The following is a 14,884-nucleotide window of genomic DNA, read 5'->3' as shown; positions in this document are numbered from 1 at the left end:
GAATTATAAGAAAAACAGGGGCATTAAACACCTCTGGTCCCTGTCCCAGGGTCTGGCACATGGCAGATGCCCGATAGGTGCACGTTGAATAATTAAAAACACAAAAACCTGAAAGCAAGCATCCAAGGCACGCCTCAACAGCTTGTCAAAAACCCATCTTTTATCCTAATTATACGAATAAGTCAACAACTAGATGCCTCACATCTTTTGAAGGAAAAGAGGGCCGTGTGGGAGGGGGCAAACTCAAGTCTCAGCCAGGGCAGGAGCGGGCAGTCACACCTGGGGAAGCTGGGCGGCGGCGGCGCGCACGGGGCGGGGAGGGAGGAGGGAAGGGGAGGAGCCTCCGCGCCCGCCCCGCCCCCTCCACCCGCGGCGGCGGCGGCGCCGGGCGGCTCGCGGAGTCGGCGGTCGGCCCGGCAGCAAAGCCCGCTGCGCCCGCTCCTCCCGCTCGGCCGCCGCCCCCGGGCGCCCGGAGCAGGGCCGGCAGCTCACGGCGCGGCGGCCCCAGGAGACGGGCAAGTTCCCGGCGCGAGCGCCGAGATGCCGGGCAGCGACACGGCGCTCACCGTGGACCGGACCTACTCCGACCCGGGCCGCCACCAGCGCTGCAAGACTCGGGTGAGTGGCACGAACGGGGTGTGCGGGGCTCCGGCTGGGCTGCCTCTTGGACGGACTCTCGCCCCCCACGTCTCTTCGCCGCCCCTCTCCTTCCCGCGCTGCCCGCGTCCGGGCTGCCCCGCCCCTGTTCGCACTAATGGGGCTGGGAAGGGGGCCGTCGGAGCCCGGCCTGCGGCTCCGAGACCCCAGGTCTCCGCCGCCCGGGGGGACGCAGAGCCCGGCCCGGCCCGGCCCGCGGACGTCCGCCGCCCGCCGCCCGCCGCCCTCGGTCCCCGCGCGCCCGTCCGTCCGGGACGCCCGGTCTCCCCGACGGCCGTGCTCTCCGCCAGGGAGCGCCCGCCGCGCGGGACCTTGTGGAAGGGAATCTCGCTCCGGCGGCCCCGGGTCCGCGCTGGGACTGCCCCCCATCCCGCCTGGACCCCTCGGGGTTCCGGGCGCGGGGCGCGGGGCGGTGGGCGCGCGGGGGCTCTGCCCCGGAAAAGTCAGCCTTCGCGCTGCCTCTCCGGAGTTGCTCGCCGTGCAGAGCAGTTTTCCCCATTGTCTGCAGTGTAGTTTGCTGTTGCTGATTTTGGCTGTGGGTGAAAATAGCTCTTCAGAGCGGGCTGCACACGGTTCTTTTAGCGCTTCAAGATAAAGACGGAGGCGACGGCGAGGTAGAGGAAGCCTCCTCCATACCATCCTCGGGGAGACCTTGGCCCCCCTGGGCTGCTGAACCGTCCAGGAGCGCTCTCTGCGCCCCGGTCCCCCCCTGAGCCCATGGAAATGCCATGTGGAGCAGCACTACCTCCACCCCGGCATCAGTTCTGGCAGGAGCTACCTGGATTGGTTTTTTGCTCAGCTAGTTGATTACTCACTCGTCTGAGACCTCAGCATTTGTGTGTCAGCTTGTCTGTCTGTATAAAGTTCAGGGAGGAAGAGTCCTGCTCAGATTCTGGCCTATGGCCAGTGGGATGGGAAAAGTGGCAACAGGGACAGAAATGTGGAGCCGCCCCACGTGCAGGATTTGGGTGGGCGTACAATGGTAATGCAGAGAAGTAATCATTTGCCCCAGAAGTGAAGTGACAAACCCCTGGTCTGTTGACCTATTTTCCCTTTGTCATCTGTTAGTCAATTTGACCAAATGATTTTTACAGATTAATTATATTTGGTGGAATAATACCTCCTGCATCAACTCCACTCTCCTCCCCCAAAAGAATTCTCTCTCTCTTTTTTGTTTTTTGCACTTTCTTTAAATGTTTCATAACAGTTTGTTATGAAAATAACCAGAAACTTCATTTAGGAAAAAGCATTGACAAAGGCTATTAGTTTACCTTCACAAAAGGTTGTGGCACTTTAACAGAAAATTTTATTGTTTACACTTTGGAAGGCTGACAGCTGGCTAACTAATAGAGTCAAACTATGGAGAAAGTGGACAGTCTTTATTTCTAATGCCTTTGTAATTGGGGGAGTCTATATTAATGTCTCAGTTGACAGAATAAATTTCAGATTTGAAGAAATTTGGAAGCTTGGTTTCACTTGTCACAACTGTGTTAATCTTTGTGTAAACAACAAGATTAGTAATCTTTGAGGGATGGATGGCTGACTGTGAAATCATTTAAAAGTTTTGGCAGAACTCACAGAGCCTACTAAAATTCAGTCTTCATAATGGGTAAAATGGTGGTGATAGTTTGCACCTCAACTAGTATGATAAGTGGCAAAGCAAATGAGTGCTTTAAGTGCAGACTTAATTTTTCTCTTGTATTGTTCTTTTCTATACCCTTCTTTTATGTTGAAGTGTCACACCCTTGTGTGAAGGTTTCTTTTTTTTTTTTTCTTTTTTTAATTATTCCCAGGATATTTACCTACTACATTGTGTGGTGAGTTGTAGAGATAGAGTCATATGCCACTTAACATGGTTTGGCAATAGTTCTGAGAACTGGGTCACTAAGTGATGTCATTGTTGGGAAACATATGGGTGGGCAAAAGTAGGTTTATAGTTGTTTGTATCCTCTTATATAGTAAAAGCCTAATATGCTAAGTGTCCACTCAACCATTCAATCAAAGTGTGATATGCTAATGATATGCTAAGGCCGCTCAACTGCTCACTATGACGCGCACTGACCACCAGGAAGCAGTCAGTCGACCTGTTGACCAGACGCTATGACATGCGTTGACCACCAGGGGACAGATGCTCTGACTGGTAGGTTAGCTTGCTGCTGGGGTCCGGCCGATCAGGACTAGACTGGACTGGACGAGAAGGGCCAGACATGCCCTGGAGCCCTCCCATATTGGCCAACCTCCCATGTCCCTCCCTGGCCCCAGTGGTGCACTGGTGGGGTCCTTTGGCCTGGCCTGCACCCTCTTGCAATCTGGGACTCCTCGGGGGATGTCAGAGAGCTGATTTCAGCCCAGTCCCACAGGCCAGGCTGAGCGGCCCCACTGTTGCACAAATTTGTGCACTGGGGTCCTCTAGTAGAAAATAATAATACAAGAATAAACTGGGTTTCCCATTCTTGCAACTGTCAACCTACTTTTGCCCACCTCTGGATAGAGTGCACTTCCACAGACCCAGATGGTATAGCCTACTACACACCTGGGCTGTGTGGTATATAGCCTATTGCCCCCAGGCTACAGCATGTTACTGTACATAGCAACATGAGCTTAAATCCAGAACAAGAGAAAACAGTGCGGTTAAGAGATGGCAAACACAAGATGGATGATGGCCTTCATAACAAAGCTACTGTTTTACAGCATACTTTTTTTTTTAATAAGTAGAAAGACTACACTCTGAAAGAATGATTAAAAGTATAGTATAGTAGGAACATAAATCAGTAGCACTTACTTACCATCATTTTCAAGTATGAAGGACTGTGCATAATTGTATGTGCTCCACTTTTATATGCATGGTGGTGCCAAAGGCTTGTTTATACTGCATCTTCACAAACACATGAGTCATGTGTGGCCCTGCTAATATGTCACTAGGCGATAGAAAAAACGTCAGCTCCATTGTAGTTTTATGGGACCATGGTGGTGTATGTGGTCTGTCATTAACTGAAATGTTGTTACATGGTGCATGACTACCTGGTTTTTAAATAGGCCATGTATTAAAATGGAGTTAGACATTATAGTGTATGCTGATTATTCTAAATTATCTTATTGAGCAAATGAAATCTAGTGAGGACTAAAAGAAATCACGCCAGTGAGGGCTGGAACGTCAGTGGATAAAATCACAAGTTCTGTTGCTGTGATGCTGAGACCGCTGTTTAAACTTCTTGATTGTCTGCTTTTGGGGTTTTTGTAGTTGAGTCGGGAGGAATAGAGAGAACTAGTGGGAATTTTATTACTGTGCAAGAACTTTTCTCAGATGGAGCTGATGTAATTTTGAGTCTGTCCTCAAAGCTGTCCTAAGCCTGCTGTTGTGAAGGGAAGGCGGCAATAATTTTCTTGCGAAAATCTCATTAGGTGATTCTAGCTCCTGTTTTGTGGGATTCACTTCAATGTAGCTATATTTTCTTTATACTCAGAAAGTATGCAAAAGGAAAACGTCAAGTAGTATTAGGGTTTAATTTCTTTTTAAAATATTTTTTATTGATTTTTAAAAAGAGAGGAAGGAGAAAGGGATAGAAACATCAGTGATGAGAGTCATCCATTGGCTCTCTCCTGCACACCTCCTTCTGGAGATCAAGCCTGTAACCCAGGTATGTGCCCTGACCAGGAATTGAACCACAATTTCTTTATTCCTGGGTCGATGCTCAACCACTGAGTCACACCAGCCAGGCTAGGGTTTAATTTATTGATGTCACCCTCTCTTTGGCAAGAAACCATCTATCTAATAGAATATTTCAAAAGAACCCTTTTGTGAACTCATTTAGGAAATTAGCTCCCCTAAAAACACTGTAACTAATGAGAACTAGGGTGCATGTGAAGAGTTTATTAACCTTTCAGAGATGTGTGGTCTCCTCTTAGGAAGGACCCAAGACTCCATGAGATCAAACTCTTGATTACCAAATGGTTTTGTTTTGTTTTGTTTTGTTTGTTCAAAATTGATACTCTGTGGGGAGAACAGGGAAAATACACATGTCTCTTGCTGAGCTTGGTTAAGCCTTAGAGACTAGAATAATAATGAGGCAGTTTATTATTTTCACATTGGAGAAGTCTATTTTTACAGCCAGGTGGACTAACCTAGATTTTTTTTTTTTCCCCCTTCAGTGAAAATGTAATATAACTGATGACTTCTGTGATTGTCTCTAAGCTGACAAGTCAGATCATTCACATTTTCAAGTTTCATCTGGGTAAAATTCAGAAATGGTGCATGTTAACTCGATGCACATAATATACCCCTGCTTTAAAAGAAAGAACATACATAATTAGACTCCTACTTTTTTTTTTTCATGCCCTACATAGTTAAAGCCTATTATTTCTTTAAGAATACAGGCAGTCTGGGTGTTTTTTTTTTAATCAATTATGTGTGAATTAAATTTTATGTTCTAATTTTAAATGTTCTAAAAGGCCACTTTCAGCAGCCTTTTGATCCTTACGTAAGGTGAGTAATTTTTTTCTTGTTCTGTCAGTACCACCACTAATCAGAACTCTAGTCATCCTGAGTGCTTACTCTTCCCCCATCTCTAATCTACCAGCCATTTCCACTGGACCTTTCTTTGAGTTGGTTCACTCCTCCTGTCATCTCCCATCTAGGGTAGCCACTTAATGAACCTCAAGAAGAGATAATTGGTGCACTAGCTTCCTCATTGCTCTGTGATTTTGTTAACTTCCATTCCATCTTGCTGCAAGGCCTAGCGTATTCTGCCTACAGAACTGCTCTCATCAGGCTGGCCCCCAGAAGACAGATCTTGTCTTAGTGCTGCTGACCAGTGGTGGGATTTTGGACCCTGTAATCTTTCCAAGTATTAGTTTCTTCTTCCATATCCTAGGGCTGGTACCAGGAATAAGTGCAGTAATTTCTGTGAAATGTGTGGTACTCAGTCAGAACTCAATAGATGTTAGCCATGTTTGTTATCCTCCTATATAATAAAAGCCTAATATACAAATTGTTCTATTGGGCGTTCTACTGGGAGTTCAGCTGCTCACTATAAAGTGTGCTGACCACGAGGGGACAGCGCAGAATATGGCAGGCGCCAGTGACGCGGCACTGGCAGCGGGTGGCAGTGAAGATGCTGCCGGCCCTGATAGGCCCTGACAAGAGCAGGACTGGGACAGGATGATGGAGCAGGTGAGCGGGAGGCACCAGGCCAAGGCAGGTGTGAGTGGGGCCTGCTGATCACCCTGCAGACCGTGGACAACTGAGACAACAGGGGGTAGGGCCTGAGGGAGCCAGGGAGGGGGCCTGGCCCCAACCGATTGCCTCCCAGACAGCGACCAGCAGCCAGCAGGTCATGATCAGGGCCAGGCCCCTGGCTGGGATGGGATACTGAGGGTGAGTGGCAGCAACCAACCTCCCGTGATGCCTGGGTTGGGGGGGTTGCAACCTCTCACCAGCTACCTGAGGGCATTGGGGATGAGGACAGAGGTGCGGTGAGAATGCGGGGTGTCCGCCAAGCTTGCTCTCACTCCCCCTGCTACCCTCCCCCAGGGCGTCAGGGAAGCCCATGCACTCAGGTGCCAGGTGCCTGCAAGGAGCCTGCCCTGCAACTGCTGGGACTGCAGGGGCTGGTTGGGCTCCCCGTGGGTTCATGCAGGAACCGTCTGCGAGGCCGGCTGGGAGAGAGCACGCTGCCCGCCCGGCTTCCGTGCGGTGCCACTGAGCAGCCCAGCGGCCCACATGTGCCCCACCCTGCGGTGTCCTGCCACACTCACCGCATCTCTGATGGGGACTCGAGCGCCATGACTCAGGCGGAGGGGGCATCCAGGGGCCCAGGTGCTGCCCAGGGCCCAGGGGTCAGCTGGGACCTGCCCTTCCCTGCCGATGCTCAGGCTTCTATCACTGGCCAGGCCTAGGGACTGCACCATGCACGAATTTCATGCACCAGGCCTCTAGCGACTATATAAGAAGTGATAAGCTTGAAAATGGCAAGACTGCTAATTTTGTGAATGGTATAGTCTTTCCGGTATTTTGTTCCTCATCACATGGATTTCTCACATGCTTGTCATTTACATGTTTATAAACTACAGACACTCACACTCTGAGCACAGAGGCTTCATTCATTCATGAAGTAACTTGCTTGAGCACCTTCTGTGTGCTAGCTGCCACTCTAGGTGTCACTAATGTAATGGTGATTGAAACAGGCAGCCTGGCCACTCCAGAAGAGTATTGTCAGGTGATTGCATCGTATTTCTACTGTGGCTCTGGAAATACCCTTCCTTTTTACAGTAAGAAATGATGATGATAAGTACAGTCTCTAGCATCTGAAGGAACAAACTGCCAGCCATGTGGCCCCTGGAGTACATCTTGTGTTCTGCGGTTTGGAAATAGATCCAGAGCAGTGTGATGAGTAATGGCCACAAGCAGTCCAGGAAAAGAGGATGCCGTAGCGCTTTCTCACAGTGGAAGTGGCCGGGCAGGGATGTAGTAAGGCGATGATCGCATGCTTACTTCCTGGGCAGGAACTGCAGGGCGTGGAAACACACTTGTATGGTAGGTTACCCTGATCCTAGTGAAGTGGTGAAATGAGCATTTTGTGAATACGCTTTGAATCAGTGATTTGTTTGATTCTGATGAGGTAATTAAAGGGATGGTGAATAATGATGAGTCTTCCAGGTCGGATTTTTCTTAAATTTAGGGTGGATAGATTGATGGGGTATGTGTATTTTGAGCTACGCTTTGCTGCAAGCTCACCAGTCTCCCTTTAGAGAACTAATTGCCAGCCACCACCGGCACACCCACTTGTCGCATTCCCTGTTGCACACCACAGCTGCTGCTACCAAGTGGGATCACAGGAGGAGTTTTGCTCAGACCCACTACCTCCCTCTCCAGGGCTGCTGTCAAAATTAGAAATCAACTTAGTCCTTCTGGATGGAGATTGCCCATGTCTTGACTTCACCGAGGATGCAGCTTTCAGCCCTGCTGTTTCTTAATTGTGTTTTTATATTTCATTGTGTGTATATATAGGGTGGGTAGATGGGGAGAAGGAAGAGAACCATGAATCACTGTCCTGTGAATCAGAATGAGGACTTGACACTCCTTAGAAAGGGAATATGGGGATATATGATCCGTGCATAATCAACCGGTCCATTGAGTTGGGGGGAGGGGAATGCTACTTGAAGGAAAACCTACCGTGTGTGTGTGTGTATGTGTGTGTGTGTGTGTGTGTGTATTCCTCTGTAAGGATGCAAAAGAACATAAGAAGAATGCAGTAGAAATTATAACAGCCAACATGTACTGCCTAAGTCCTTACTATACACCAGGCACAATAGTAAGCATTTTGAATGCACCATCACCTTAATGCTCACGATATCCTATTTATAGTTACATTTTATAGAAAAGGGAGTTGGGCTCCAGGCATTCTAGTAATTCGGCCAAGGTCCTGTGGCTATTCAGAAATGGTAGAGCTAGCATTTTACAAAACCAGGTCTCGTTCCAGAGCCTGCCAGTTAACCACTTCCCTGTCTTCTGCCTCTGAAGCAAATGCCGGAGAGCACTCCGGGCTCCATCAACCTGTGGAGAGCTTGGACGTGTTCCGCTTCTGCCGGGCACCCGGCCAAACTGTGTGCTTGAGATGCCGATGACACAGCACTCTGCCAGTGCTCTGCATGTAGTCCTATGTCCCCAGTAAACATTTGGTGATTGAATGATTTCGAGTGATAATCTAGGAGCTTTTTATATTGCCTAGGCTATAATAATTTTATTGATAACTTGGAAAAGCTCTAAAGGCTGTTCAATAACTCTGTTAATGACACGGTTAAAAACTCATCTTCCAGCCTAATATTGGGTCTCTGGAGGATGAGCAGTTGAAAGATCACAAGGGTGGTTCTTGTCGCAGTGCGGCCTCGCCAGTTCTCCCTGTCGGGCCCAGCCTCACTGGACTGAAAGTGTGTGCCTGTTGTACTTAAGGCAGAGGGTTATAAAGTTAGACATCAAAGTTGTATTATGGTAGGATTGGAAGGGAATTTAGACATTAACCCCAGGTCAGTCCACGTGCAGATACAGAAAAGTGACATCCAGCAAAAATCCCGTAGCTAAGACAGATCGATTAGGACTGACCAGTGTACTGGTTCTGTCTTAGAGAATTCCTGAAAAGAAAACTGCTATATATTAATACACTCAACCGAGGATATTTTTCTATTGAGTTTTAGAGAAAGAGAAAGACTAACATCAATATGAGAGAAACACACCTATCAGTTGCCTCCTACATGAGCCAGGTATGCGCCTTGACTCTTCATTGTATGGGCCAGTGCTCTAGTCCCTGAGCTGCACCAGCCAGAGCATGCTTTAAGTATTTTTAAATACCAAGTTAATTGCTAAGTTATGCGGGATAAACATCTCAAAATTAAACAAGGTAGAAGGAGAATTCAAAAAAAAATTTTCAGTAGAGAATTAACTGAACAGATTTGAAGTTTTGTGAGTATCTTGGGTGGGAAAAAGTGAATTTAAATGATTTAGTGTTAAGCCCTCATCCTTCTGAATTTATTCCAGATTTTGAGGAGGCTAGGATGAAGAGAAGTGACAATTCACACATCACACTACTTAGCTGCACTGGATTTGCTGCCATTTTGTAAAAATTATCTTTTCTGAATGAGGTCTCTTTTAGTCTTGTTTCTTCTTCAAAATACGAATTTGAGAAATGAGTTCATCTTTGTGTTGACCTTGGGGAAAAATATATGCCAGATGCACATGTCATGGAGTGTATCTTCTATGTTTAACTTAGAATTCAACCCAAGCCTACTCTTGCCTCTAAAGTTCTGTTCCTGTGAGTCTCTCACTGAGAGCATCTTCCAGCACCCTGTCGTTTTTTAAATTTATTTTTTATTGTTGACAGTATTACAGATGTCCCCCATTTTACCTCACCCCCATGTCTGTTGCTATGCATATCTGCATTTATGGTCTTTGTTTAATCTCCTCCTGTTCCCCTACCTCCCCCCCCCTGCCAAGTGTCTTTAGTATATATAATTTTCATAAATACAAAAACATCATGTGGTTCTGTTCCAACACCGGGGATGGGAGTTAGGGGTGAAGACAGGGAGAGGGTGAGTTGGCCTGTTGAGAGACAGTGCAAACAGTGCCAACCCACAATGAAGTGTCTCTGTTGGAGAAAATCTGTATGATTTCTGCCTTATGCTCTGACTTGAGAGCCCAACCCTGGAGTGAGATGTGGCTTTAGTGTATAATACAAAACACGTCTACTTAAATGTCCCACAGGCATCTCAAAATCACACTTAATACGTTCTCTCAAACGACTAGTCCCCAATTCCTGGCTACTATTTTTCCCATATAGCCGATCCTCAGACCAGATGCTGGGAAATTCCTCAGTCACCCCACTTACACACCACATCAATCACCTTTCTCTCATTATCCCCACCACTCACTCCCTTAGTTTACTTCTGGATTTGTGGTTAGAGTGAAGGGTTAGGAGTGTGGACTCAGGAGTCAAACTTGCCTGTCAACTCCTCCACTTGCCAGAGTGTGAGCAACCTTGACAAGTGGCATTAGGAAACCCATTACAGCATTTGTTGCACTGATGTTGAGTCATTCACTGTCTTCCAGAGAGTTTCCCATACTTCAGTCATTCCCACACCTACACATAGCTTGGTACCACCTGTACGATTGTTTACTTAGTATTTCTAAATCAGTTCACTCCTTGGAACTTAAATTTATGTTTAAAGTATCAGTGTTACTATTCTAGCTAAATAGTAACCTGCCCTTCTCTTCATCCTGGCCCTCTGAGGCCTGCAGTGCCAGATTAAAAAGATCAGTGGATGTGGAAGCTTTGTTAGAGAGTTCTTAGCACTCGACAAACTTCCTCCTCGACTGAATCAACTGGACAGATTGAGGATTGTTTTCAGGGCAATTACTCGCTCCCCGTGATTCTGTTATTTGATGCTTTTAATTTACCGTATTTTTCGGACCATAAGACACACTTTTTTCCCCCCCAGAAGTGGGGGGGGGGGGGGGAAGTCCCTGCGTCTTATGGTCCAAATATAGCCTACACATATACTTTAAAAAAAAGTTTTTTTACTTGCCCGGCTCTGTGTGGTCTCTGTGTGCTTGCCCGGCTCTAAAATGGTTCTAAATGCTGCTGTTTACTTTACAGGGTTGATTACATGTGTTTATGACTGTGATGTTGGGTTTTAATGCACATAAAATATTTTAGGACACTATTTGTTTCAGAATCTTTTTTTCTTCATTTCCCTTCTCTAAAAACTGGTGCGTCTTATGGTCCGGTGCGTCTTATGGCCTGAAAAATACGGTATACCAGCGAACATAATTCAGAATCATTTGAGGACATACAGGTCTTAATGTATCATCTCTCCAGGTTCTTTTAAGGGATATTTCTTTTAGACCCCTGGCCTAGAATTTGCTTCTAGGGAATATTTCTTTTAGACCTCTGGCCTAGAATTTGCTTCAAAGTATATTTTATGGCCCTAGCTGGTTTAGCTCAGTGGTTTAGTCCTAAGACCGTCAGCCTTAGGACTAAAGGGTCCCAGGTTTGGTTCCAGTCAAGGGCACATGCCTGGGTTGCAGGCTCGATCCCCAGGAGGGGGCATGCAGGAGGCAGCCAATCAATGATTCTCTCTCATCGATGTTTCTATCTCTCCCCCTCTTCCTTCCTCTCTGAAATCAATAAAAATAAAAATATTTTTAAAAGAAAGTGTGTTTCTTAAGTTTTAAAAATGTATTTTTTATGGATTGTGAAAATTTGGATAACGAGTGTTGGGCTAAACAAAAGCCCACCCTGGTGAGTTGAAGTCAGTCTTGACTGAGTATGAATACATGGGTGGATGAGGTTGGAAAAGTGAGATTTAGGCCTATTCCAGGCTGTGCCTCTGGTCTTCTGATGCTTTGAAATAAACTGAGGCAATGGATAGTCTTAGGCTAAAGAGGGTACCATTCTGGAAGACATGAAGTCTTGGGGAATTTCAGGGAAGGACAAAACGCGGTGGGTGGAGAAATTTAAGCTCTGTGATTTTCTAAAGTAAAGTTGAACCTAATTAAGATGGGTATATAGGCTTGTAATAAGAGGGAATTAAGTGGTGCTGCTGCCTTTCGCTGAAATTTTTATATAAGAACTTGTCTAAAAATAAAGTATGCCCTTCGTGAAAACTGTGCCCTTAGTAAATACATTCAGCACCTCAATATATTTACTTCAGTGTATGCAACTGTGTATCGAGGCCAAACGTTCCTTTTTTTCTGTGTTTGTGAAGACAGTGTGATAATCCAGAAGGCCTGGAATCCAATTCAGTTAGTCAGTGGTGCACTATTTTAATCTCACTAATTGGAACAGGTGGCCTCTATTTGAGACTGAATCACTAGTTGGCATAGATTTTAATTTATCTGAAAATATGAGGCCCATTCAGTAAAAGCTGTTCAGCTGTGTTGGCATCAGAGTATTTGAAAGCTTTGGCCCTTAGAAGCACAGAAGGCCGAGAGGAGATAGAACAAGTGCAGTTTGACGGTTTGCTGCTGTGATTCAGTGCTGCGTGTCGAGCTGGGAAAGGAGTTGGTGGAGTGCCGCATGTCCAGGTGCCTGAGAGGGCTTCTTGTCACTGTTTCTCCAGATGAGGAAAATGTCCAGAGTATCTCCTTTGAATCCACCCTGGAAGATGATTGACGAGGACTTTATGTTGTCCTCATGTTTTTATAAGCATGAGGTGAAGGGGTGTTTTGGGGTGACTCAGCTTACCACAGGTGTGCAGGTTGAGGTACCTAAAACACCTGTAATGAAATTGGAGCTGGTCTCCTGATTAGGAACTTCCCCAGCTGGATCACGCCTTCTTTTTATAGCAGGTGTATGCTTGACATAGTGTCTTGACAGTATCTTACTTTAAATCCTTCAACCGGTTTCTTAGCCTGACTCCCAGAGTCTCCGATCTGACCTTTCATCCACTTTCTGTTCTGAGCTCAAGTTTGGTTGATAATCACCCAGGCCTGGCCTGTGGGCACCTGTTCCCTTCTTCTACATGCAGATTCTTTTTACCTATATATGGAGCCTGGTAGCTGGGGCTTTGTAAATACTGAATGAAGGTATGTTGTAAAATTGCACTATGGAACTTGGGAAGCTGGAAAACATTCTCCTCTTGATTTATATTAATGCAGATTAATCTACCTTGTTTTAATTGCTGAACAGGATTGCAGTGTATAGGTATTTAATTGTTTATTTAACTATTTCCTTACTAAAGGGCATGAATATTGCTTCCAATCAGGTACTTCAGTGACCGTCCTTGGACATACTTCTTTTTTGCACATGTGAAGAATATGTTAGCCTGGCTAGTGGTGCCCAGTGGTTAGAGTTTTGGCCCATGAACCAAAGGATTGCAGGTTTGATCCTGGTCCTGTTGGGGAGCGTGTGAAGGAAACCAGTCAAAGTGTCTCTCTCACCTTGATGTATCTCTTCCTTCCACCTTCCACTCTCTCTAAAAATCAATGGAAAAAATATCCTCTGGGGTGAATTAACAAACAAACAATATACACCAAGTGGCCAGATTATTATGATCTCTGAATGCATAATAATCTGGCTACTCAATGTATATCTTATATAATAAAATGCAAATTGTCTCCTCGACCAGGAGTTTGACTATCAGGCAGGATGGCCAACTGCCCATGTCCCCTCCCCCTGGCCAGGCTGCCCAGACCCCATCCGTGCACAAATTCATGCACCGGGCCTCTAATATAAATAATATAAATATAAATATAAATATAAATATAAATATAAATATACACACACACACACACACACACAGTGGCCAGATTATTATGCCAGAGATCATAATAATCTGGCCATTCAGTGTGTGTGTGGGGGATATATATATATATATATATATATATATATATATATGTTAATGGGTCATATATTCTTAAAAGATAACTTTCTCAGCAAAGGGTAGAGGCATTTTAAATTATGATATTGCCAAACTTAACCATCTGTCTACTCTGTGTCAAACACTAGGAGCTGAGGGTGCAGCAGTGAACGAAAATGATGCAGTTTATGTAACCATCTATATCCATGTATGATCATGCCTCAGCTCAAGTCTTTCTGACACTATGTATTACAAAGTTTTTTGATCCTTGCCAGCTGATACGTGAAACTGGTAGCTCATTCTAATTGATATTTTTCCTGATACAAATGAAGTTGACTGTGTTTTTTTTTTTAATTTTTATTTTGAAATAAATACAGACCCACAGGGAGTTGCAAAAAAAAAATAAATAAATTATATATATAATAGAGCTATCCATATACCCATTACTCAGAATCTCCCAATGGTTACATCTATAATACAATAGGTTTATTATATTTTCACATAATTAAAAAACAACAACAACACACACATTTGTATTGTGTACTATCTGTTTTATATTCTGGCTATTTGTGTATTGAGTTATTAATCTTTTAAATTGATTTGTAGAAGTTTTTTTACTTATTAAATACATTGTTTTGCACGTAACATATTTCCAGGTTGTTATCTATGACTGTATTAATTTTCTACTGTTGTGTAACAAATCACCACAAATTCAGCAGCATAAAATAACACCTACTTACCACCTCATAGTTTCCATGGGCCAGGACTCCAGACACATCTGACCTGCATCCTCTTCTCAGAGTTTCATCAGCCTACAGTCAGGATCTCAGCCAGGACTACAGTATCTTCTGAGGCTTGGAATCCTTTCCCAAGTTCCATGGTTCTTTACTGAATTAAATTCTTTGCAAATGTATGACTAAAGCCCTCGGCCCTCAGAGGCCACCCACTGCTGCCTGAAAGGTGACCCTCTTCATCACATGGCAGTTTGTTTCTTCAAGGTCAACAGGAGAGTAACTCTGTTGTATTTTGTTTGCTCCCTGTAGACCCTCTTTGAAGGGGCTCTTGCTATTAGGCCCTGCCACTCAGGTAGTCCACCTTTCTAAAGTCAACTGATAGAGAACCTTGACTACTCTGCTAAATTCTTTCACCTTGGACCTATAATGTGGCCTAATCTTGAGAGTGAAATCCCATCATATCCACAAGTCTTGCTCACATGAAAAGGGAGGGTTTAGTACTAGGTGTGTACATCAGCAGGTAGGACTCATGAGGGTCATCTTAGAATTCTCCCTACTACACTGACTTACTGATGTGTCACGCACGCGCGTGTTTTAATTATGTGTGCTGAGGATATAGACACCGTGTTTCCCCTAAAATAAGA

General features: G+C 45.3%; 1 protein-coding gene across 1 annotated transcript in view; it reads left to right on the top strand.

Moving 5' to 3' along the window:
- The first annotated feature begins 381 nt into the window (after positions 1-381).
- The window catches only part of TMCC3 (transmembrane and coiled-coil domain family 3), a 70,638-nt gene continuing 56,135 nt past the window's right edge, over positions 382-14,884 (top strand). Inside the window, exon 1 of the mRNA XM_036455043.2 lies at positions 382-618. Coding sequence (XP_036310936.1) covers positions 541-618 — 78 coding nt within the window. The 5' untranslated portion in view covers positions 382-540. The remainder of the gene's footprint in view (positions 619-14,884) is intronic.

The sequence above is a fragment of the Pipistrellus kuhlii genome, unplaced genomic scaffold (genome assembly GCF_014108245.1).
Source record: "Pipistrellus kuhlii isolate mPipKuh1 unplaced genomic scaffold, mPipKuh1.p scaffold_m20_p_3, whole genome shotgun sequence".
NCBI lineage: Eukaryota > Metazoa > Chordata > Mammalia > Chiroptera > Vespertilionidae > Pipistrellus > Pipistrellus kuhlii.
Note: the sequence above shows the minus strand (reverse complement) of the source record. Positions and strands in the feature narration are given on the sequence as shown.